The 25,608-nt window shown below is 41.1% G+C and overlaps 1 protein-coding gene across 2 annotated transcripts in view; it reads left to right on the top strand.

Annotated features, from left to right (window-relative positions):
- The first annotated feature begins 6,064 nt into the window (after positions 1-6,064).
- Positions 6,065-25,608, top strand: part of MALT1 (MALT1 paracaspase) — a 65,692-nt gene continuing 46,148 nt past the window's right edge. Inside the window, exons 1-2 of one of the 2 annotated variants that reach the window (XM_012745516.3) lie at positions 6,065-6,477; positions 14,282-14,448. In XM_012745516.3, coding sequence (XP_012600970.2) covers positions 6,284-6,477; positions 14,282-14,448 — 361 coding nt within the window. In that variant the 5' untranslated portion in view covers positions 6,065-6,283. The remainder of the gene's footprint in view (positions 6,478-14,281; positions 14,449-25,608) is intronic. The other variant, XM_012745518.3, reaches the window with a different exon arrangement.

The raw sequence follows: 25,608 nt of genomic DNA, 5'->3' as shown, positions 1-25,608 counted from the left end.
GCCCACACTCTGAATGGACAGCCAGTAATCACGAGCTTTGAATTGATTCTCGGCACATAACACATTGCGAAGAGTCTGCTAAACTCCCTCCATCAGGTATCCCAGGAGACTGAGAGCAGGTCACCCTCGGAGGCATGAAGTAGCTTTATTTAATCACTTTTCTACCGGAGTGTGCACACCTGCAGAGGTTAACATTGTCATGAACCAGGAATGATCACTGTTGGCACATTTGAAATAATAATAATTACTAATAATAATTATTTACTTTTTTGAGACAGAGTCTTGCTTTGTTGCCCAGGCTAGAGTGAGTGCCGTGGCGTCAGCCTCGCTCACAGCAACCTCAAACTCCTGGACTCAAGAGATCCTCCTGCCTCAGCCTCCCGAGTAGCTGGGACTACAGCTACCATGCCCGGCTAATTTTTTCTATATATATTAGTTGGCCAATTAATTTCTTTCTATTTATAGTAGAGACGGGGTCTCACCCTTGCTCAGGCTGGTTTCGAACTCCTGACCTTGAGCAATTTGCCCACCCGACCTCCCAGAGTGCTATAATAATTATTAATAATAAATTACACTAGTATTACCCAGGAAATTAGCATGCCTTCATTGGTCAGATTCCTTCCACTCTCTGGTTCACCATTGCTAATTCTAGGTTATTTCTCTTCGTTCCTGGCCCATCCTTAGCCCCTTTGACAAAAGTCTCTGGAAAACTACTGAACAATATACATCAACAATACAGAAATTCTAAAGTCTAAAATATTGCTTTGTCACTTTTTTGTGTTGATGTAATTTACCTCCTCAACTAGATCATAGGCTCATAGAAAACATGGGTTCTGTGTTATATTGTGTCCCTTGTCTGCTGTGTCTGAATGAATAGCCAGGATCCAGAATCCCATGTCCCCTGCCAATGTCTGCACGGTTCCGCACACATATATGTGCGTGTGTGTGTGTGTGTGTGTGTGTGTGTATACATATATATGGCATATTATGCAGGGAACAGCTCAGGAAAATGTGCTCCTGACTTTTGGCCCTTCTCATTTTCCCCTCCAGGAACATATCTATTCCTTCCTTCAAGGTCCAGCTCTCAACTCTGCCTCTAGGAAGCCTTACTCGGAATGATCAGCTATTTAAATTCTACTTTATTTTATCCTTGTGTATCACAGAGAACCTGCTGATGGTCTATAGTTACACAATTCTTTTTTTTTTTTTTTAACATTTATTTATATAAAGGGAGGAGTGAAGAGGCGGTTTCAATTTCCTTTTTTTTTTTTTCTTTTCTTTTGAGACAGAGTCTTGCTCTGTCTCCCTGGATAGAGTGCAGTGGTGTCATCACAGCTCACTGCAGCCTCAAACTCCCAGGCCCAAGTAATCCTCCTGTCTCAGCCTCCCAAGTAGCCAGGACCACAGACACATGCCACAACACCTGGCTAATTTTTCTTCAATTTTTAGTAAAGATGAGGTCTCACTCCTGCCCAGGCCAGTCTCAAACTCCCAACCTCAAGCTATCCTCCCACCTTAGCCTCCCAGAGTGCTAGGATTACATGCACGAGCCACTGCGCCCCACACAATTCTTCTCTTGGAAATAATTTATCATCTCCACCTTTCATGATTACTCATTCAACTTTGGGGCTTAATCTTCTAATACCTTTACCCTCTCTACTGCACTTTTACAATGTTCCACATACCAGAAATGCTTGTTTTGTTTCCTCCTGAATAAAACAAGTTATGAATAATCCATTTGAAAGTTTAAACAACATTCTTTAAAGCACAGTGATTCATGCAACCCAGCACTACCACAGACTAGTAAAACACAATCCCATACATTTCTTCAATTTGTCACTCCTTTCCGTGGCCAGTCTCATGGCTCTTGACGGAGGCCTTTATTTCTCATCCACACTATTGTAATACTTCTTGGACCTACAGTCTTGCTGTCTCCATACATTGCTGCCCAAGAGAGTTTTTGAAAACCCAGAGTGATTCTGCTTAAAACATTTCATTTACTCTCCATCATTTACTTAAGGAAGGATTCCTCAAACTTTAAACTTTTACCAGCTTTACGAGTTTTGACATATCCACATACCAACTATACTCTTGGGTATTTAATATACTTCTTTACACGAAATCGCATTTTTAACTTAAGTAAATTTGACATTGTCCTAATCGATACTACAAGTGAAATGCCAATTTTCACGGGCAGCTATTTCTTCTGTATTAAATTAATATATAACTATTAAATATTAAGATGAAAACATTCTTCCATGTACTGCTTAAAAGCAATGGGGCATAGATGACTTTGTGGTAGGCACAGACCTGCAGAACAGAAAGTCAGCCCTTTGTCATGACATAATCTGGTCTTCACTGTCTTTTTCATCTGGCTTTTGGTCCCTTTCTCAGCTGTATTCCCACCTCTCCTCCACCCACTGCAATTCTCCAACCTCACCATGATGTTTTCTGGCTCTGTGTGTGGCATTTCTTCTATCCTCTTCCCCAAGCCATCTCCTCTCATCTTTCCACATGGATGGAGGGGGATCTTTACACTTCCTTCTTGCCATCAACACAACACTCACTACTCCCTTTCCTTGCCTTAAGCAGACATTTAGTCAACATGTACCCTGAAAACTCTAAGGGAAAAACTGATACAGACTGAAATGTAGTGAGTCTCCTGAGTAGCTCATCCACCTGGGTTGTCTTCACTTTTCACTGTATTTGAACAGGCTATTTTACAGTGAAGTTTAGAGAACTGACTACAATGCAAATAATTCTTGTTTATTAAGTACATTCTTTCATGTGAGGGTTTAATTGAATTCCATCCTCCACTGTGGAAGAAGCCAGTGTTGTATCTATGAAGCAAATTCATTTCAGTGAGCCTACCTGTTTACCTGGTCTTTAGATTCTCCTCTGAAGTGGTTGTAACACATTCCTGATTGTTACTCTAACGGTACACATTTGACACAGAGCCTGGCAGAAGGTAGGCACCCAGGAATACACGTTAATGATTGAATGAATGAATTTAGACAAGTAAATATAGTCTCTTCGTTATGGTCAGTATCAAGTACCCAGGTCTAGATGATTCACCACGAAGGAAGGGTGTGGAATACTGGTGTGACGCTGAGCTACTATTGCAAAGTTGAAATCGAAATGAGGAAATTCCATGATCCTTTGGGAGGTGACTGCAATAATGGGCTGCAGGGAATGTGCTGGGTCCTATGTCTAAGTGTGGCCTGAATGGCCCCAACACAGGCTGAACCACAGAGGTCATGAAGAGTGCTGGATATGCAATAAGGGATGGGAGACAACACATGCCATTGAACTCTGGCTTCCTTTCTCTCCATTGCATATAGATGCAAGCACCTGCAAATTTTCTCCTTCCGTGGGCCTTTTAAAATCTATTCACCTATGAAATAATATGTTGTCCCAGCATTTTTTAGTTAGAGCATTTTTTAGTCAGAGTATCATTTATAAATTGTGTAAAGGGGGAAAAAACCCTATGAGTCAGTTTCCAGGTCTATGAGTGTTTTGAAGATTACATCAGTGGAGTTCCATGAAATGAAACCACAAGCTTCCTACAGATTGTCTGGATTCACAGAGATCTATATAACTTTTAATTAATCAGGAAGAACTCCTAAAGATATTATCTGTAGACATGTATGAACTTTTAAGGTGCATTTAAAAAACAAATCTCCACCCTCAATTTTTCTCGTATCTTTATGTGAACACAATGGCTGATACAGAAAAGGAAGCTGAATTACTGTTTATTACATTGTTCCCAAAATTAGTGTGGCAATTTTGAGAGTACTAATATAAAATCCTTCTCCCTGGCACTGTATAATACTATTAGGTACTATTATTTCCAACTTTTTACAGATGTGGAAATTGGCACTCAGAGAGGTTGAGTAACTTGCCTAGGGTCACACTACTAATAAGTAGCAGCATAAAGTTACAAATTCAGGGCTAACCCTAAAGGTCACATTCCACTACATTACCTTATACTCAGAAGAGAACCACAGGAGTGAAATTATTTAACAGAAACATTAACATTTGATGGAGAGGAGAAAACGGCCAGTCAAAAAAATGTAATGTTAGTTCAGGGTAGAGGATGGAGGGTAGTGGGTAGGGTGACTGGGTAGATTATAAAATTGCTAGGTGGGGATGAAATGAGGAATGAACTCTCTTGGGAAGCACCAGGAAGGGGAGGGAAAGGGAGTGTCAATACAGCATCTGACTGAACTACACTGGGTAAGGAAGCACCTGACCAAATTGGGATGGATACTCTCCTGGTAAATAACAAGGTACCCATTTTAACCTATACACACGTATGAGAAGCTGCATATGCAACGCCTTGAACATGGCAGACTTTTCTAAGAAGTCTATGTTTAAAAGAAGTCTTCTGAAGCTAAAGTAAAAGGTAGGGTTCCAATAAAGACTAGAAGACTTGATTTTCATAATTGGCACATGCAGGTGATAGACTCTTAGAAAATATTTGTTCAATGACTGAGAACAAAATAAGAAAGCACTAGAAGTGATTGGAAAAGACTTGCCATGCCAACATTTATATGTGTAAGGGTAATATCATTTATTGAGTACCTACTATGTGCCACTCATTAAGTGCTTCATATACATCCACTCCTTTAATTTTGGCAACAACCTACATAAACCATATTTGCAGTCTCGTTTTAACAGAGGAGGCAAAGAAATTAACGTATTCAAGCTCATAAAACTTGAATCCAGCAGATTTTTCTGGATCCAAATGTTATGTGCTTAGCAAATACAATGCATTCTGAACTCTGACCTTATACTGGAATGAAAAAGTTTGGTGACTGTGCTAGAATGTTGTATGGATCACCTATCTTACCGGTACCCGAATTATCCCTACCCAAAATCCTGCTGCCTTCAGTGATGGAAAAGCTAATGGCAACAGAAATTCGGCCAGGAAGCTACTGGTTGATAACACTTCATAAATTGCTTGCTTTTGTCCCAAACTAAGCTATAGTTTTCAATGGGACCATGGCCTTGGAAATTGGTAAGACTGGGAACAAGTGCTCAGGTGCAGTCTTTGTCTATTTCTTCATCTATTCTGGATCATTCCAGGGAAGGGCATTCTCTATAAAGTTGCCTGCTTAGATGATTGTGGGTGGCAGTCTGACCCAGAGGAAACCAGACGATTCCTGCTAAACATCATCTTCAAGTCCCGCTTAGCCTTAAAAAAATACACCACAGGCCGGGCGTGGTGGCTCACGCCTGTAATCCTAGCACTCTGGGAGGCCCAGGCAGGCGGATTGCTAGAGGTCAGGAGTTCATAACCAGCCTGAGCAAGACCCCGTCTCTACTAAAAATAGAAATTAATTGACCAACTAAAAATGTATATACAAAAAATTAGCTGGGCATGGTGGCGCATGCCTGTAGTCTGGCTACTCGGGAGTCTGAGGCAGCAGGATCACTTGAGCCCAGGAGTTTGAGGTTGCTGTGAGCTAGGCTGACGCCACGGCACTCACTCTAGCCTGGGCAACAAAGTGAGACTCTGTCTCAAAAAAAAAAAAAAAATACACCACAGCTCAGTTTTTAAAAGAATATACACTTTTTTAAGTCTAGGCAGAGACCTTGGCCGATTCCAACGTAAGTATCTGGATCTCCCGCATTACTTCCCTTGGCAGTCCATGCATATCTAACCCTACAAGGAGGAGCGCTGGCAGTGTGACCCGACACTCGCAAGTGCCAGCGACAGCGGAGCGCGCCCCGGGACAAGCGGGCGGGGGCCGGCGACCGAGACCGCGCGCTCCCCTCGCTGGCGTGATGCAAGCCTCCTCCCACAGTCCCGGGAAGCCCCGACGCCGCAGGCTTCCTCGCCGTGGAGGAGCAGCCGGGGCGTAGTTCCTCCACCGCTTCCTCCTCCAGCTGCACCGCGTCCCTCCCCGCTCGACAGGCCCCCACCGCGCGAGTTTGAAGCGCGCGCCACGGCGAGCCCGGAGGCGGCGCAGGGAGGGAGGGAGGGAGGCGCGCGGCCGCACGCACGCACGCGCGCAGCGGGCCCGCCCCGCCCCCGAGGCCCCGCCCCCAGCGCGGCTGGCGCGGCCGGCCGGCGAGACTCCGGCTGCAAACCCGTCTCGGCGGGGCGGGGAGCCGAGCTTCCTTCTCTGAGGGCCGCGCGGCGCCGCCCGACTTGTCCTTCCGCCCCGGCCTCCGCAGCTGGTGGGCGAGCGAGGGGGCGAGCGGAAGACGCGGCGTGGCCGAGGTCCGCGACGCGGGCGGCTGGAGCAGCGGCGGTCGGGGGTGGTCGGCGCGCGCCATGTCGCTGTGGGGGGAGCCGCTGCAGGGCCCGCCGTCCCTGGCCTCGCAGCCCCCTCCGGCCGGCGCGACCCTCAACCGCCTGCGGGAGCCGCTGCTGCGGAGGCTCAGCGAGAGCTTGGACCGGGCGCCCGAGGGCCGGGGCTGGCGGAGGCTGGCGGAGCTGGCGGGGAGCCGGGGGCGCCTCCGGCTCAGGTGAGCGCGGGGGCCGGGGCGCGAGGGGCGCGGCCGGAGGGCTGGACGCCCGCGGTGGGGAGGGGCGCCGAGGCCGCGCGAGACGGGGAGAGGCAGCCGGTGTGGATGAGGGAGGGCGGCGGGGACAGCTTCAGGCACCTTCCAGAGAGCCTAAAGGGGACCGAGCAGAGTCCTGGGAATGCGAGGGTCCGAGGAGGGCTCGGGAAGGGAGAAGGCAGAAATGGCAGGGCGGCTGCTTCACACCCTTTTCCCACCCGCCGCCCCTTGGGCTGAGAGAGAAGTCGAGGTTGACCCCAGAGGGTAGAGCGAGAAGGAGAGCTATCTGGAGACCGTCGTGCTAGGGCAGGAATTCCAGAGGACCGAAAACGCGAGAGAAAGGCTGTGGACACAACCCTGGAAGACCCAAGGAAGGTTGGGAGGAAGCGCAGGTGAAGAGGATGAAAGCAAAGGGTTGGGGGCAGGAACGCTTGAAGGTTTTGAAGGATGGTGGGAAAGGCTGAAACTGAACTCATCATGTTCCTCCGTCAAGCCGAGTTACCAAGTTCTCTTCCTGACTTCACCATGAACATAAAACTCTTAAGTTTTGTATTTTCATATTTTCCTTACCAGGCTTGGAAACCACATTCTTAGCGATTCTGGAAGTTTTTGGTCTCAGGACTTTTTACATTCTTAAGAATTATTGAGGACCCCCGAGAGCTCTTATATGGGTTATGTATATTACATACATGTAAAATACACTGATATTTCCCACATTTGACATTAAAACCAAGAAATTTTCAAAATATTTGCTTTAAAAGAACAACCCATAACGTGGTAATAGAAATAATACTTTTGTGGAAAAACAAATGTTCCAAAATAAAACAAAAAAATTGGAAAAGTGACATTGGCTTGCATTTTGAGCATCTCTAACGTCTTGGCTTAATCTCAGAACTAGATTCTTTTATGTGCTTCTGCTTTCAGTCTGTTGCAATATCACAGGTCAGGGAACACTAAACTCCATTGTATGCTCCTGGGAGAATGAATGAATGAAAGAGGTAAATAAGGTCTTGGTATGATTATTGTGGAAATTTGTTTTGACTTTGTGGACCCCCTGAAAGGGTCTCAGGAACAGCACTAGGCTTCCCAGAACCACACTTAGAACCATTAACTCTATACCATTATTATGATTTGGGTTTGTCTTTGAACCCCGTAGCAGTTTTTTAAACTTCTCAAGTGACTTAAGTTTGTCTTGTACTGTAATTGTTTGTGCAGATGTTTATAGACTCCTTAAGAACAGGACCATCTCTTAATATTCTTTGTTAAGGGTAGAACCTATCTTAGAGGACAAATGCTTGATGAATTGAAAGGGAAGACATTCACTCAAAATTATATTTAGTAAGTGGTTCTTATTTGCTAGAAGTTCCATAAGATAAAAAGTTAACAAATATTTAGCTTCTGTTTATAAGGGCTTATCTAGTAATGGGCTATTATTTGGGGAGATTTACAAATAACAAATGAAGTGTGGATGACCAGAATAATGGATGTTTCTCATTCATTGAGCACATAGCATATACTAGGCATTGTACTGAATGTTTACATATATTATATACTTTAACACTCTCAACAACCCTTAGTTTCAGAGTTTGGGGTTGAAGCAAAGAGAATAATGATTTGGGATTATTGTTTATACAGAAGAGTAATGATGTGAGGAAGGAATCAAGAAGTGGTAAACTAACAAAGTCAAGCAGACATGACATAATTTTTTCTTTTCTAGGAAAAACATTGGGCTTTTGGCTGTGTAGAGGAGATCCAAAGTATTATTCTAGGTCCATAAATTTCTGAATTTCTAGACTTACAGTGTAAAAAGTTGTCTTCTTTGGGGGCAGATCTCCAGAGTATTGTGGTGGTAACTAGTACTCTAATTAGGGAAAGCTCCGGGCTTCCTGAAGAGAGCCTGATACCGAGGACTTCTACTTAAAGGAGAGAAGAAAGTCAGTAAGGACCTGCCAGGGAAGAAGCCTGGCTGGTGGAGTCTTAAAGTAGTGGCTACCTGATACGGGTGTTATGTTTTCCTCCCCAGGCCCTCAGTCACTTTTTAACTGTTAAAGGCTACAAAGTGGTCTTAGCTTTGTTTGGGGAACTAACAGAAAGATTTGAGGCCACTTTTCTGTGGAGTAACACAGAGAGAAAGAAGGGCAATTGCCTAGTAAGAGGTAAGAAGCACAGAAGACATGTATTTGTGGAATCTGAGAGTTCAGGATGGGATGTCTGATAAGAGACAGATGAGTTCCACCAGTCTTCCAGGATGGTGAAGGTTAGTTCCAAGCTGGTTAGGTGGGGTGAGGTGGGTTCAGGAATTTGGGAACATTGAGCTCATCTACCTGTTAAGAATTAAACTGATGTTAAAAAAAAAAAAAATGGTTAGCACTGGGAACTTGGGGGCTGGACAGTGACAACAGGAGCAGTGTGGTATGGGGGTGGAGGAGTGGTCAGCTGGTGATGCTCACTCTGTGATTGAAAAAAATTATTTTAAAGTGATTTCATGCTGATGGGAGAAGAACATCTGTGAAAGTAGAAGGTCCTAAAGGCATTTTTCTCTAGTGTGAAACCCAGGATGTAGTATGAGTGTCCAATCCAAGTGGATAAGAAGCCCTGTGAGTCTATGAAGTGCTTTCCTCGGTCACTGGATTCACGGCCCTAAAATCTCAAAACATGGCCTATTTTGTTTCTTTTTCTTCTCTTCATTTTTTTTCTGACTCTTTACATCTTTCCTCAAACTGGATGAGAATTTATTTAATAATAAAAATAAGTAAAACACAAAAAAGAGACCATTCAGAACTTCCCACCAGGGATTAGGAATAATTGTAAATGTTGTCAGATGGTTACTAATGACTCAGTAAATCCTTGCATATAGTTTGGTTTGCCACAAACCCAGCCCTAGTTCCTTTCCAGACAGATCTGATATTGAACACCCTTTGCCATCAGTGTAGGTAGGTACATACCCGGAGTGTCTTGCCCAAGCTATGTAAATTCTTTGGTGGGGTGGAACATCTGAGCCCTCAGGATGGCAGAGCTTTCAGGAGACTCTAAAATGTTGACTAACTTCCATTAAGCAGGGAGCTTAGAAATGGGGCTATGGAACCTGGGCCAAGGAAAAACAGTCAGTCTTTGCATGTCTGCTAAGTAGAAGATTCTCTGTTAGCTGCAGAAATCTTGCTCTCATGCAACTTAAAATAGGACTTCAAATGTATATAAAAAACTCTAACAAAAGTTTTCTTACTCATCTCCATCTCTTCGGTCTCTGCATTTTGGAGCACCATCTCAGGCTCTGTGTCTCTTTATCTGCGCTACTGCACCTACTGCCTTTCTTAGTGTTCTCCTTCCGTCTCATGGCTTTACACGTATTTAGATTGAGGACTCCCAATTTCTCTCTCCAGCCCATACCTCTGCTTTGAAATCCTAGACTCAAGTATGTACATTCCTACCTGTCATCTTCTCTTGAATGACTAGTAGTTTACCGTAAATGTAACATGTCCAAAACTTGCTTTCCCCTGTAAACCTTTCTCTCACGGTTTCCAAATCCCTCCAGTTGCTCAGGCCAAAAATATTAGAGTCATTCCTGACTCCACTTTTACATACCACGGCATTTTTGTCATCAATTCCTGCCTGCTGTACCTTCATTATACATCTAGAATCCAGCTCCATTGCTCCCACACAGGGCCAGGCCACCATCGTCTCTCACTTGGATTGTCCCAGTAGCCACTTATCTTCTCTCCTTTTGCTTCCTCTATGCCCGGTCTGTTCTTGTTATAGCAGCACCAATGATGTTGTTAAAACATCACATCAGATCTTGTTCCTCCTCTGCTCAAAATCCTCCAGTCACTTTTCCATCTCAGATTAAAAGCACCCTGTAGTTACCAGTTAACTGTTGGTCCTGATACCTTATTCTTCTCTCCGTTCCTTTCTCTTGCTTTCTTGCTTTCCCTTGAACACAGTGGTGTACTTGGCTGCTTACTTAGGCTGAGATGGTCTCGGTCTCGCAGATAACCACGACTTGCTCCTTCACTTTTTCAAGTGTTTGCAGAAAAGTCTCCTTCTCAATGAGCTATCTTCTGATCGTAATATTTAAAATTAGCCCCTACATCTTCTCAGCAATACCTGTACCCCTGCTTTGCCTTAGTTTTCTCAAAAATATTTATGACCAATAGATGGATGGACACTCACAGTTGTCTCTGTGTGTGTGTGTGTGTGTGTCTGTCCCTATAGAGTGAAGAATCCAGGAGGATAGGGAATTTTGTTCGCTGCTATATCCTCAACACCTAGAAAGATGTTTGACTTATTTTAGGTGATTGATAAATAGATTGAATTAATGAATAAAGATTCCAAAAAGTAAATGTACTACAAGGAGAAGCAAAATATTGCGTCTCAGCCTTTGGGCTAAGATCAGGTGTGAAGAGGAGAAGCAAAATAACCTAAAAGTAATGCTAGGTTTATATCCTAAAGGGTGTGTAGTGTGTACTATTTGATTATATATTTTAAAAAGTAAAGATAAAAATACATTTTTTTAAAAAAGCAAAATATATTTGTTTCAATGATAAAGCAGTTTTAAATTAAATCAAAAATTCAAATTAGGGCATGTAGAAACCACTTCAAAGCATACTCTTACAGGAATGTAACTAAAAAAGGAAAGAAATAAAAGTTGGGTTTGTAAAAGCATCATCTTAGCTGAAAGCCAGTGCCCATGTGGAAAATCAGTAAGACGAAAGGAGATACAGAATCTTGTTTTTCTCCTGTGCCTCTTGTATTGGAAGAGAAATCGTCTACTTCAATTTGATCTTTGTTCTTTTCGGGGAAAGAAAAGTCAAATTGTTTTTAGTTTTCTCTGTATCAGGATAAACGTTAATTAAAGCATCACTTGGTTGCATTTGATGAGATGGCTTCTTAATTTCATGTATTAGGTCCTGGTAAACTTCTGAATCATGAGAAATTATGTTTAACATACAGCATCCTTATTTTTATAGATCTCATTCTAATTATTTGCAGAATTAATAATACTTATATTATTTCTAATACAGACATGTTCCTTCTGAGCATTCCTCTTGAGCATTTCAGGAACTAGTTCCTCTTGAGCATTTCAGGAACTAGTAAAAGAAAATTTTACAAAATAGCACCAACAAGCATCTTCAGCTTTTTATTTTTGCTGCCATCATAGATAATCATCATTATTACATAAAAGAAGGGACACTTTAACATTTAAAAATAGGAAAGAATTTTAGAATAACAAGTTTTATTGTCCTTATTTCTATCATTTTACCATAAACTTCAGATTATGCTGCCACTGGTCTACAGTCCAGAATTTGGGAATGGTTGATCTATAATATAATTCACATTTAAGAATAGTGTACTGAATATAATAGAAATTTAACTAGGATGCTTGAAAAGGAATACATAGTAAATATAGTGATCACAGGAGGCCTTGGGGTACATTATCAGGTTACCAAAGTAATAGCTACTCAAAAATTTTTAAGGAAAAGCTTAAAATAGTTTCAGATAAGCATAGTTAAGAAATTAACCTTGGTATTCTTTTAATATCCCCATATTTTTATTGTATAATAAGAGTTAACCTTTATTGAGTGTTTATTATTTACCAAGCACTGTGCTAAGCATTTCTTACATGGATTATCTAATTTAATTCTAATAACCCTATGAGGTAGATAATATTACTATTGAAATTAATTTGGTTGAATGCATTTTTTCCATGTGAGGTAATTAACATCACAGATTATAAATCTTGGATGACAATGTAAATGTTATGGCAGCATTTTAATAAAACTGAACAAAATGAATGAGGATTAAGAGCATTTCAAATACGAAGAAAGCTTGCTGCAGCTGTGGCACTGTTATGTTTGCCCCCTTCCACCCAGCCAGACTTCCAACCTTTTCCATTATGATTGAAACTCATTCAGTAATCATTCATTTATGAATAATTAATATGGACAAGACAGGATTTTAGGTATTGAGGGATTTAAATATATATGTTAGATGAGGTTTCTGTTTTCAAGTTTACGATAATCCAGTTGCACAGAGAAGACATACTCATCAAGAAAAGCTCATGGTTTTAAGCCAGATTATGTCAGATAAAACAAACGATTGCCTGAGGGCCAAATCCAGGTACTAACTGTTTTTGTACAGCCCATGAGCTAAACACATGAGCCCAACACATGAGCCCATGTGTTATAAAATTTGTAAAACAAGCAACAAGGAAGAATAGGTGACAAAGACTGTATGACCCTTAATACCTAAAATATGTACTCTCTGGTCCTTTAGAGAAACAATTTATCAACCCCTCTTCTATAAAATAAGTCGAATTAGGAAGAGACTGTGTCTAAAGTATGTTTGGTGGACTAGTGTGGCCTGGGAGGACCCCATAGAGATGCTAGCGTTTGTATTGCACCGTAATTCAAATGGGCAGAGAAAGGAGCAGGATCTGCGAAGGTGGGTGAGGTGCTAATTCTGCAGTATGATTATCTGAATACTTGGTTGGGCATTGTTGGTTATGTTTCTTTGGGAAAGTTTTTGTTCTTTTGATTGTTAGATGTTTACTTAATTGTGTCTTCTGTCCTTTAATGTTTCATACTTTCCCCTTCTATAAAATCATTGACATCCATATCGTTCCATTATTTAGGGCCTCCTATAATATGATCTTAACCTGTCTTTCTAACCTTGTCTGCCACTAGTGCACACAATAACATGGAGAAGGAAATTGTGTATGTATATTAAATACCGATACTAAAAAAAGAATAGTTTTATCAGAAGGACAATAAGACAATGCAAAGATCCTGTAGAGCAGGGGTTAGCAAACTATTTCTGTAAAGAGCCAAATAGTAAATATTTTTGATTTTGCAGGCCAACTATTCAGCTCTGCTGTTATAACAGGAAAGCAACCATAGATGTATGTAAATATGTAAATGAGTGAACGTAGATGGGCTCCAGTAAAACTTTATTTACCAAAATCAGGTAGCTAAACAAATTTAGCCCACAGACCATATAGTTTGCCTGTCCCTGTGATACAGTATTTCTTGGTACTTAGAAGTACTTCAAATGTCAATAGTATTGATTCTCTTTTTAAATTTACTTTTTAAAAATTGTTGACAAATTAATGTACGTAGTAAAAAATTGAACAGTACAAAAGGGTTTGTGGTGAAAAATCATTCAGCCATAAACTCTACTTTCCTTGTTTTCCTCTCCCTACTCTATGTATGTAAGAACACACACACACACACACACACACACACACATACACATACACATTCTTGGTAATAAAATGTGAATACACACATGGACATACTACCTTGTTAATAATACACATAGTAGTGTATTATACACACTGTTTTGTATGTTAATTCTTTCGGTTTTTTCCATGTCACTAAGACCTATGCCTCTGCCTCAACTTTTTTAAAGAAGTCACAGGATTTGGGTCATTTTGCATTTCATCCTCAGAAGGAGTAAAGAAGTTTGTCTGTCTTCCTATCCCACATTTCCAAATTAAAGGCAAAATGTTTTCTCAATATCAAGGCTGAATTTATCTCACATCCTGTTTCAAGGTTGTTCTCCTGATTTAATAATCATGGGAGCTGAGTAGGAATAAAGAATCCCCTATGATGGGAAGGAGGAGGAAAGGACACAAGTATTCATAATGTAAAGAGTTTCTCATCATTCACCAACTTGTGATTTATTCCCTGTAGCACCTACAACAGTCCAGATATATAACAGGCATATCATATTGAATAAAGTTGTTGACATGAATTAAATCTGTTACTTTCAGTTGCCTGGACCTGGAGCAGTGTTCTCTTAAGGTATTGGAGCCTGAAGGGAGCCCAAGCCTGTGTTTACTGAAGCTAATGGGTGAAAAAGGTTGTACAGTCACGGAACTGAGTGACTTCCTGCAGGCTATGGAACACACTGAAGTTCTTCAGCTTCTCAGCCCCCCAGGTAGGTTTTTCCCTTAGGAATCTTCCCCAGGAGGTAGTCAAACTTAAAGGAAAATATCTCATTTGACCAGATGAAATGTGTTGAATATTTTTGGAAGTGGTAAATGTTTAGAGCCTTATTTTCTTTCCCAGGTTGAGGCTAAAGATCACATAAAAAGCAAATATAATGTGTGAATATCAATTGGATTATGGTTCAAAAAACCAGCTATAGGAGATATTTTTGAGACAGTTGGAAAAATTTGAATATAACCTACATATTTGATATTAAGGAATTATCATGTGGTAATGATGTTGTAGGTCTATAGACAAATGTCCTTTATTCCAAGGAGATGCATGTTAAAGTATTTAGGGGTAAGATTTCTATAACATACATTGGAATAGTGCAGCCAAAAAAATGAACATATTTATTTCTATGTATGTATGTAGATGGATGAGATAAAGCAAGTGTGACAAATGTTTATTGCTTAAATGTTTTGTTGACATGATGCTTTTGAATGTTGATTAACTCAACTATGTGAGTTTTTCTGAATATACCAATACGGAGCGAGGCTTCTCACCTCCCAGACCAGGTGAGGAATAGGAAACAGTCCCTCCTCTCCACAGCTGCAGATAGAGCTGGGCAGCTGCAGTGGTGTTGGACAGGAGGGACGTGCCATCAGAGTTGCCTGATGGCAGCAGCACTGCAGGCCTCCTTTCCAAGAGGTCCATTTGGCCATTATTTGTCCCACTGGAAGCAAAGGGGCTCAGCGGGCTTGAAAGGGCCATGGACTAAGGACCTGATGGTCTCTATTTTACGTGGTTTTGATGTATGCCGTTTCTATAGCCAGCTTTTGTTAAGGTTAATTTTTAAGTTAACGTGAGAAATTTAAAACTATAATTTAGATCTTTTGACTTTATTAGTTCTGGGATTGGGGAATTAGGGACGCATGGTATATAGTGGTGTGCTGTCAATTACATGTACCAGAAACCCCAACTTAATGTACCATAATAAAGGGAATATATTTCTTTTTCTAATTTATAAGCCTAGAAGCAGGTTGTGCCTCAAGAAAGGCAGGGTGCCCTGCTTCCAAGGAGTTGGGTGTGATTTTGCCTTTACTCTTCCTTTCTTGTTGGCATTGCCTTCCTTCTAAAGACGGACTCTCCACATAGTCCAAGATGTCTGCTAGCTGTTCCTGGGTTCATTCTTCCTTCTCCCAGCAAAGCCCAGAAGTTTCACTCTAGTTAACCTGTTTTGGTCACATGTGTTTCACTAAACCTGTCACTGTGGCCAAGGAGATGGAATGTGCTGACTTGTCTGGCTTAAAGCCAGGAGTGAAGTTGGGTTCAGTAGGCTTCCCAGGAATCACATGGATCACCAAATAAAATTGGGCCTGTTGGACCAGGTGCAATGGCTCACGCCTGTTATCCCAGCAACTTGGGAGGCTAAGGTAGGAGATCACTTGAGGCCAGGAGTTCGAGACTAGTCTGGGCAACATAGTGAGACACTGTCTCTAAAAACATAGGCCATCACACCTATAATCCTAGCACTCTGGGAGGCCAAGGTGGGAGGGTCACTTGAGCTCAGGAGTTTGAGGTTTCAGTGAGCTATGATGACGCCACAGCACTCTACTCAGGGCAACAGAGTGAGACTCTGTCTAAATAAATAAATAAATTCTAATGTTTTCTCTCCTTTCTGCAGTAATGCCATTTTGTAGGCAACAGAGTGAGACTCTGTCTAAATAAATAAATAAATAAATAAATTCTAATGTTTTCTCTCCTTTCTGCAGTAATGCCATTTTGTAGGAGAACGTTAGTTATTCTTCCACAGGAAGTCTGATGATTTTTCTATGATTGTCCTTACAGAGAGATGTCTGATTTGGATTATGCTGTGAGCTTCTGAACAGGCCTTTCAGGTCTAAATGTAGGGAGAAAGGGAAACTTTAGATTTATTTCAACTAAAGGAGAAGCTTTAGTCTTATTTTACCATATTCTGTTCCAGGTGTTTGTGGAACAATAGCCAGGGGTAGCTGTAAGAGATAACTGTAATATGAAGTTTCTCTGTTTTTTGGGAAACTGACCAAGTGACCTTCATATGTTTGAGGTCTGGTAGCACAGAAGTCACTAGGGCAGCGTCCCCTCGTCTCTGAGACAATTTCTGTGACAGGGAGGCAGCTTCGGTGGGCCCTCACCATGAAGTCTAAGATGGGTGGGCCCTCACCATGAAGTCTAAGATGGATGGGCACTCACCCTGAAATTCTTGCTCTCTGGGCTCTGGCGCCCAATAAGTTTTCTGAAGGAGCCTCGTAGGATTGAGGTTTACCCTCTTCTGCTTTCTCCCACTGGGCACTTCCCACAGCACAGGGGTCGGCCAGCTCGTCCCTCAGCCTGGCCTTGCTTGAACTGTGTTAGAGAAATGGCTTCTACTTTTATGTGTGGATGTCGTTCATCCCCATTTCCCAGTGCTAATAAATTGTGCCCCTGTTTTCATTCCTTTGGTCATCTCAGTGGGAATTGGAGAGGGGGTTAAATGAGTGTGCTGAAATTGTTTTGAACCAGGGGTCTGTAATGATCCTTTTAGACCTTCCTTTTATTTTTTTTCTCAAATCCCTTGTAGCACACTCATTGTTACATTTCTGATATCCATTTTTTAAAATTATTTTTATTGTCTCTAAAATAAATGCAAGGGATTGTTGAATATTATTTTTTAGTTTCTAAAATACCTTCACATTTTATCTCACAATTCTGTGAAGAGACAGAACAGTACTATTATGAACGTTTAAATTTTACTAGAAAACATTTATATGGAAAATGAGATTTCTAAAAGTTATCATTTGACCAAAGTCACAGTTAGTTATTGAGAAAGGTAGGATTAAAAGCCAGGCCTACTGACCCTGACTTGAACTCAGTGCCATTTCCATGATGCTCAGGCAGTTCCACGTTATTTGAGAAACTTAGTTATAGTGTTGCCTCAGTTGCCTCTTTGACCAATGGACTTCAATTATTTCTTCCTGCTAAGTTAAAAAGTTTTCAAATACTGTATCTTATTTATAAGGGACTTTTCTTATTTCATGAACATCAGGAAATTAATTATTATTATTATTATTTTTTTTTTTTTTTTTTGAGACAGAGTCTCGCTTTGTTGTCCAGGCTAGAGTGAGTGCCGTGGCGTCAGCCTAGCTCACAGCAACCTCACACTCCTGGGCTCGAGCGATCCTTCTGCCTCAGCCTCCCGAGTAGCTGGGACTACAGGCATGCGCCACCATGCCCGGCTAATTTTTTATATATATATGTATTAGTTGGCCAATTGATTTCTTTATATTTTTTATAGTAGAGACGGGGTCTCGCTCAGGCTGGTTTTGAACTCCTGACCTTGAGCAATCCGGCCCGCCTCGGCCTCCCAGAGTGCTAGGATTACAAGCGTGAGCCACCGCGCCCGGCCTAGGAAATTAATTATTATCCCCAAGAGGAAAATATCAAGAAGTAAAAAGAGACCAAGATGGGCCGGGCGTGGTGGCTCACGCCTGTAATCCTAGCACTTTGGGAGGCTGAGGCGGGCGGATTGCTCAAGGTCAGGAGTTTGAAACCAGCCTGAACGAGACCTCGTCTCTACCAAAAATAGAAATAAATTAATTAACCAACTAAAAATATATATACAAAAAATTAGCCGGGCATGGTGGCGCATGCCTGTAGTCCCAGCTACTCGGGAGGCTGAGGCAGTAGGATCACTGAGCCCCGGAGATTGAGGTTGCTGTGAGCCAGGCTGACGCCACAGCACTCACTCTAGCCTGGGCAACAAAGTGAGACTCTGTCTCAAAAAAAAAAAAAAAAAAAAAGAGACCAAGATGGTATGGATGGGAATGAACATAAGGAAGAAGTAGGTAGGGGAAGGGTTGGTAAGTGAGGCCTGAGAGAATGTGCTTCTCGGCATGGAGTGTTGGGGTGGGGGTGCCTCGAGGGCATGTTATGTGGGATGTGTGCGGGATGTTATGTGGGAGCCACAGTAGATACAGATGTAAATTGACTTGTAAGAGGGACATATGTGGACATACCTTGTATAATGTTGTAGGATGAACATGTGGACATTCTTTGGTTTTGTAATGGAGGAGATAATTGGAGGAAGAGGAATAATACTCTGGCATGCGGTGGCGTGCATAGGTATTTTTCAGTAATAGCTTAGAAAATTGCAGAGTAACTTTGGGGAAGAGTTACAGATGGAAGCTGATGAAAAAAAATTTTGGTTTGTGACCTCCCAAAGTAGATGCACTTCAGTGTATACAGTAGATCTGTTTCTGGAAAAGGTGTTTGTAAATTGCATCAATATTTAAGTGCATTATGAGAGAGTATAATGAGAGCCTGTGATGACTACTTTTTGTCAAGTCAAGAATTATTCTAATTTACCTTTTTTTGTAATTCCAGCAGCGTTTTAATTTTGTTTCATTGCTTAGTATCGTGTCTGTGTGTGTGTGTGTGTGTGTGTGTGTGTATTGAAAGCACAATCCTTAGTCCCGTCGTACCTAATCACATTCTCCCAGGCTTACAGGAAATCAAGTAACCTCTCTGACTTCTTTGCAGATGTTATCTGAAAAATATGCTCATTTGCCAGGAAGCTGTGCATTCACCATTTAAAATAGAACTTTCGTTTGTGTACGTTGGGTACATCCTACATAGCACTGTGCCATAATCTTTCCTTACCTTTGTTTAGTACCTTCTGACTAGCGGGTGCTGCATTAGGGTGGTTAAGGGTTGACCATGGGTCCCTGCGCACAAGGCTATGTGGGAGGAAGGAAATATGTGTGGTTAAAACATGGGAGGTATTGTGACTTCTTTTCTTTACTACTCAGCAGGGGTGGTTTCCAAATCACAGTTTGACTGTCAATTCTTAGTCTTTGAAGCAATAAGTAATAAATATATATATTTACTTGCTTATTGAAGACTAGACTCCTAAAGTTGGTGATACAGGACAGACTTACAAATTGAGTTTGAATGTACATTAAAAGTCATTTAGTCTTGTGTCCCACATAAAGGAAAGATACTGTTTAGAACCTGGCCATGTGATCCTCTTCCAGCATTCATTCATTTCTTTGTAAGACACTCTAGGGGAGAAAGCCTTTTCATTTTCATCCTTCTTGTCTCTGTGTATAATGACAGAGAATATTTGCCCTGGTAAATTTACAAGCAGTGTCATAGTGCAAGATTGTCCCCTGCCTGATATACTCCGTTCGGTAAGATAGGCTTTTTGTGGCTGAAGGTGTGATTACCAGGGAGATACTCTGAGAGTCACTGAGGTAGCAAAACATAAGAATTTTAAAACCAAGAAAACCTAGGTTTGCATCCTGTTTCTGCCATTTTACAATGTAAAAAAAATTACTCTTAGGTTAAATTTTACCCCAGGTAGTTTGGGTGACCTTCTGCAAATTACTTAACTTTTTTTATTATAACTTAGATCTGATTAATCTGATCTACCTTGTATGGATATTTCAAAGGTCAGTGATAAAGTTGTCAGTAAGTTGCTGCTACAATAATTTTTATTATTATACACATTCAACAAATACATGTTGAACACCCACTGTATCGCCATATGCCCATAGTCACTATTCTAGGTGTTGGATGAACTGGTGACTAAGACAAACAAGATCCTTGCTCTCATGGAGCTTGTGTTCTAGTAGATAAACAGAGCATTGGAAACAAGAATTTCAGATAATAGTACAATGAAGGACACAAAACAAGGTGCATGCAATAGACAACAGGGGTGGAGGAATAGCTAATTTAGAGATGTTTCCCAGAAAAGCTAGACATTTTAATAAGAGACCTGAATGATGAGAAAAGACAGAGCTGCCATGAAACAATGGGAGTTCAGGGGAGAATCCAGCAGAGGACTGTAAGTAGAAAGGCAGAGAAGACCTTGGCTTGTGAAAGGAAAGAGGACCAGTGCAGCTGGAGCGTGGTGATCTGGGGGAGAGCGGGCAGGGGTAGGGAGAACTGGGGTGCAGTTATGTGGGGCTTTGTAGGCCACGGGTAGGAGTTTGGATTTTATTGTAAGTATAGGCACACCTCGTTTTATTATGCTTCATTTTATTGCAGATAAGGCATTTTTTATACATTGAAGGTTTGTGGTAACTTTGTGTCGAGCAAGTCTATCAGTGCCATTTTTCCAGTAATAGCATGTGGTTTCTGTGTCACATTTTGGTAATTCTCACAATATTTCAAACTTTTCCATTATTGTTATATTGTTACGGTGATCTGGGATCAGTGATCTTGGATGTTGTACTATCAGAATTGTTTCTGTAATTGGGGTGCCTTGAATCATGCCCATATAAGACAGTGAACTTAATTGATAATTTTATATGCGTGCTGTCTGCTTCACCAACCAGTGGTTCCTCTGTCTCCCTCTCCTAGGGCCCCCCTGTTCCTTGAGACACAACAATATTGAAATTAGGCCAATTAATAACATTACATGTAGGCCTCCAAGTATTCAAATGAAAGGAAGAGTTGCATGTCTCTCACTTTAAATCAAAAGCCAGAAATGATTAAAGTTGATGAGAAAGGCATATCAAAAGCTGAGACAGGCCGAAAACTAGGCCTCTTTTGCCAGTTAGACAAGTTGTGAATGTAAAGGAAAAATTCTTGAAGGAAATGAAAAGTGCTACTCTGGTGAACGCACAAATGATAAGAAAGTGAAATAGCCTATTGCTGATGTGGAGAAAGTTTGAGTGGTCTGGTTAGATCAAGCCAGCCTCAACATTCCCATAAGCTAAAGCCTAAGCCAGAGCAAGGCCCTAACTCTGTTCAGTTCTTTGAAGCTGAGAGAGGTGAGGAAGCTCAGAAGAAAAGTTGGTTCATGAGGTTTAAGGAAATAAACTGTCTCTATAACAAAAAAATGCAAGATAACGCAGCAAGTACTGATGGAGGAGCTGCAGCAAATGATCCAGAAGATCTAGCTAAGAACATTGATGAAGGTGGCTACATTAAACAACAGATTTTCAATGGAGACTAAATAGACTTACATTGGAAGAAGATGCCATCTAGAACATTGATAGCTAGATAGGAGAAGTCAATGCCTGGGTTCAAAGTACAGGCTGACTCTCTCGTTAGGGGCTAATGCACCTGGTGACTTTGAGTTAAAGCCAATGCTCATTTACCATTTGAAAATCCTAGGACCCTTGAGAATTAGGCTAAATCTACTCTTCCTATGCTCTATAAATGTAACAACAAAGCCTGGATTACAGCACATCAATTTATAGCATGATATACTGAATATTTTCAGCCCACTATTGAGACCTACTGCTCAGAAAAAAAGATTTCTTTCAAAATGTTGTTGCTCATTGACAATGCATGCAGTCAGCCAAGAGCTCTGATGGAGATGTACAAAAAGATGAATGTTGTTTTCATGCCTATTAATGCATCATTCATTGTGCAGCCCATAAATTAAGGGGTAATTTCATCTTTCAAGTTATATTAATAAATACATTTTATACAGCTATAAACACCACAGATAGTGATTCCTCTGATGGATCTGGGTAAAGCAAATTGAAAACCTTCTGGAAAGGATTCACCATTTAGATGCCATTAAGAACATTCCTTAGTCCCAGCTATTCGGGAGGCTGAGGCAGGAGGATCGCTTGAGCCCAGGAGTTTGAGGTTGCTGTGAGCTAGGCTGACGCCATGGCACTCTAGCCCAGGCAACAGAGTGAGACTCTGTCTCAAAAAAAAAAAAAAAGAACATTCCTGATTCATGGGAGGAGTTCAGAATATCAGTATTAACAGAAGTTTGAAAGACATTTATTCCAAACCTCATGGATGACTTTGAGTGGTTCAACACTTCAGTGGAGGAGATCACTGCAGATGTGGTGGAAATAGCAAAAGAACTAGAATTAGAAGTAGAGCCTGCAGGTGTGACTGAATTGCTGCAATCTCATGATCAAACTTGAATGGATGAGGAGTAGTTTATGGATGAGCAAAGAAAGTGGTTTCTTGAGATGGAAACTACTCCTGATGAAGATGCTGTGAACATTGTTGAAATGACAACAAAGCATTTAGAATATCCCATAAACTTAGTTGATGAAGCAGTGGCAGGGTTTGAGAGGATTGACTCCAAGTTTGAAAGATATTCTCCTGTGTATAAAATGCTATCAAACAGCATTGCATGTTACAGAGAAATCTGTTGTGAAAGGAAATTAATTGATGTGGCAAACTTCCTTGTCTTATTTTAAGAAATTGTCACAGCCATCCCAGCTTTCAGCAACCACCACCCTCCCTGATCAGTCAGCAGCCATCAACATTGAGCCAAGACCCTCCACTAGCAAAAAGATTACAACTTGCTGAAGGCTCAGATGATTGTTAGCATTTTTTAGCAATAAAATATTTTAAAATTAAGGTATATACATTGATTTTTTAGACATAATGCTATCACACACATAATAGACTACAGTATACTGTAATGCATAACTTTTATATGCACTAGGAAACCAGAAAATTTGTGTGACTCACTCTATTGGGGTGATTTGGAACTGAACTCACAGTATCTCCAAGGTATACTTGTACAGTGGGAAGCCATTAGAGGATCTTAATTGCAAGAGTGATATGAATTAATTTATGTTTTAAAAAGACATTTGGGCTGCTGGAAGCAAGGAAACAAGTTAGCAGGCCATAACAATAGTTTACTCCAGAGCTGACGGTGGCTTGGATTAAGATGGCATTGAAAGTGGTGAGATGTGGAATTTAATTGACGGGACTGGCAGTTAAAGTACACATGAGAAATGAGGAAGGGAGGACGTGGCATGCCTACTAAGGTTGTGTCCTGTGTAACTGGACAAATGGTAGACTGCAAGACTAGTTTACCTTCCATAAGATGGGGAAACTGCAGGGATGGCAGAGGAGTAGATTTTTAGTCAGAAGGGATTTGGGACCTGTCAAGTTTGAGGTCACTATAAGACATCAAAATTTAGAGCCGATTAGCCAAAACTCTTATTTTTCAAGTGTATTACTTATTCTCTTTAGTCTTTGCTGCAACTTTTTTTTCTCTTTTCACACCTAAACTTTGGAAAATCAAAATCTTTGTATCTTATGGTTGTGATGTAAGCCTCTTCTGGCAGTAAATATGGGACCATCAAAATACAGTGTTGTGAGCCGGGCACGGTGGCTCACACCTGTAATCCTAGCACTCTGGGAGGCCGAGGCGGGTGAATTGCTCGAGGTCAGGAGTTCGAAACCAGCCTGAGCAACAGTGAGACCCTGTCTCTACTATAAAAATGGAAAGAAATTAATTGGCCAAATAATATATATAGAAAAAATGAGCTGGGCATGGTGGCGCATGCCTGTAGTCCCAGCTACTCAGGAGGCTGAGGCAAAAGGATCGCTTGAGCCCAGGAGTTTGAGGTTGCTGTGAGCTAGGCTGACGCCATGGCACTCACTCTAGCCTGGGAAACAAAGCGAGACTCTGTCTCAAAAAAAAAAAAAAAATACAGTGTTGTGAATTTGCTGGCTTCAGCAAAAGTGTTTATCCCATTTTCCAACTTTCCAACCAGCTTATATTACAGAATTCAGAAAAATTGTGAACTTCATCTATCTTGTGCTAACTTGGCCTCAACATAAAGGACTAATAAATATGAAAGCTCTCCCTTGGCAAGAGTTTTAAATTATTTTTTAAGAGGTTCTGCTCTATTTACTGAAGATTTTCTAGGGTTTCTCTGGATTCCTCAAATACATTAGATATGCAGTAAATACTCATTTTGAATTTTGGTTTTATTTGCTATCTTTCTGCTATGAATTTCATATACATATTTTTTACCTTATATACCTTTTTGTCTAGAACCTTTGATTTATTAAGATTACTATTATTTAAACTATCTCCTCTTATAATCTTGTTCCTTTGAATTAGTGGGTGGTAGAATACAAAGACAATGTTATGAGGTCACATTAAGGATAGACAAGGAAAGAAAATAAAAGTAAGTGTAGGAAATTAAGTTTTACAAGTTTTAATGATTTTTTTTGCTTCCTTCTGAAGGCTAACCAACCCAGTGTTATGTATTATAACGTTGGCAAACGTAAAATTTCCTAACTGTGGTTTATGTCAGTTATCTATTGCTGCACAATAAATCACTCCCAAACCAGAAGTTTCAAACAATGACGATTTATCTCATGCAGTTTCTGAGGATAAGAATCCGACAGTAGCTTAGCTGGGTCTTGGCCAAGAGTCTCTCATGAGCCAAGGCTGCAGTCGGCTGAAGGTTTGACTGAGGCTGGAAAGTCCACTTCTCAGATGGCTTGTTCACAGAGAGATCGTCAGAGACCTCATTTCCTCACTGGCTATTGGCAAGAGGCCTGAGTTTTTTCTCTTGTCATTTGGGCCTCTCAGCAGGGCTGCCTGACTGTGCAGCTGAGTGTGCTCCTGACATGGCAGTGTGCTTCCCCAGCATGAGAGAGAGAAAGGAGAGAGAGGTTTGGAGGTGTTCCGTTATTGACTCTAGCCTTTCCTTCCAAGCTCCAATTGAAAGTTTCAAAGTTTTGTTTTGTTTTGTTTTGTTTTAACTTTTTTTTTTATTTCGGCATATTATGGGGGTACAGATTTTAAGGTTTCAATAAATGCCCATTTCCCCCCCTCCCCCCAAAAGTCTGAGTCTCCATCATGACCATCCCCCAGATGGTGCACATCTCACTCATTATGTATGTATATACCCGCCCCCCTCCCCCCTCCCACCTGCCCAATACCCTATTACTGTAGTACCTATGTGTCCACTTAGGTGCTACTCAGTTAATAACAGTTTGCTGGAGAATATATCTGGTGCTTGTTTTTCCATTCTTGGGATACTTCACTTAGTAGTATGGGTTCCAGCTCTAACCAGGAAAATATAAGATGTGCTATATCACCATTGTTTCTTAGAGCTGAATAGTACTCCATGGTATACATATACCACATTTTATTAATCCATTCTTGGATTGATGGGCACTTGGGCTGTTTCCACAGCCTTGCAATTATGAATTGTGCTGCTATAAACATTCGAGTGCAGGTGTCTTTTTTGTAGAAGTGTCATTGGATCAGTTTCAAAGTTTTGATGGTGGTAGTTATTCCTCAAATGAGAAATGTTTTTTTCACAAGTATCAAATTTATATCCTGCTGCTCTGTTTCTGTGACTTTCTGCTTCCAAAATAATTTTAATTTCATTGCAAAATCATGATAATTTAA

Source organism: Microcebus murinus, chromosome 17 (genome assembly GCF_040939455.1).
Source record: "Microcebus murinus isolate Inina chromosome 17, M.murinus_Inina_mat1.0, whole genome shotgun sequence".
In the NCBI taxonomy this organism is placed as follows: Eukaryota; Metazoa; Chordata; class Mammalia; order Primates; family Cheirogaleidae; genus Microcebus; species Microcebus murinus.
This window is presented reverse-complemented; position numbering and strand designations above follow the sequence as displayed.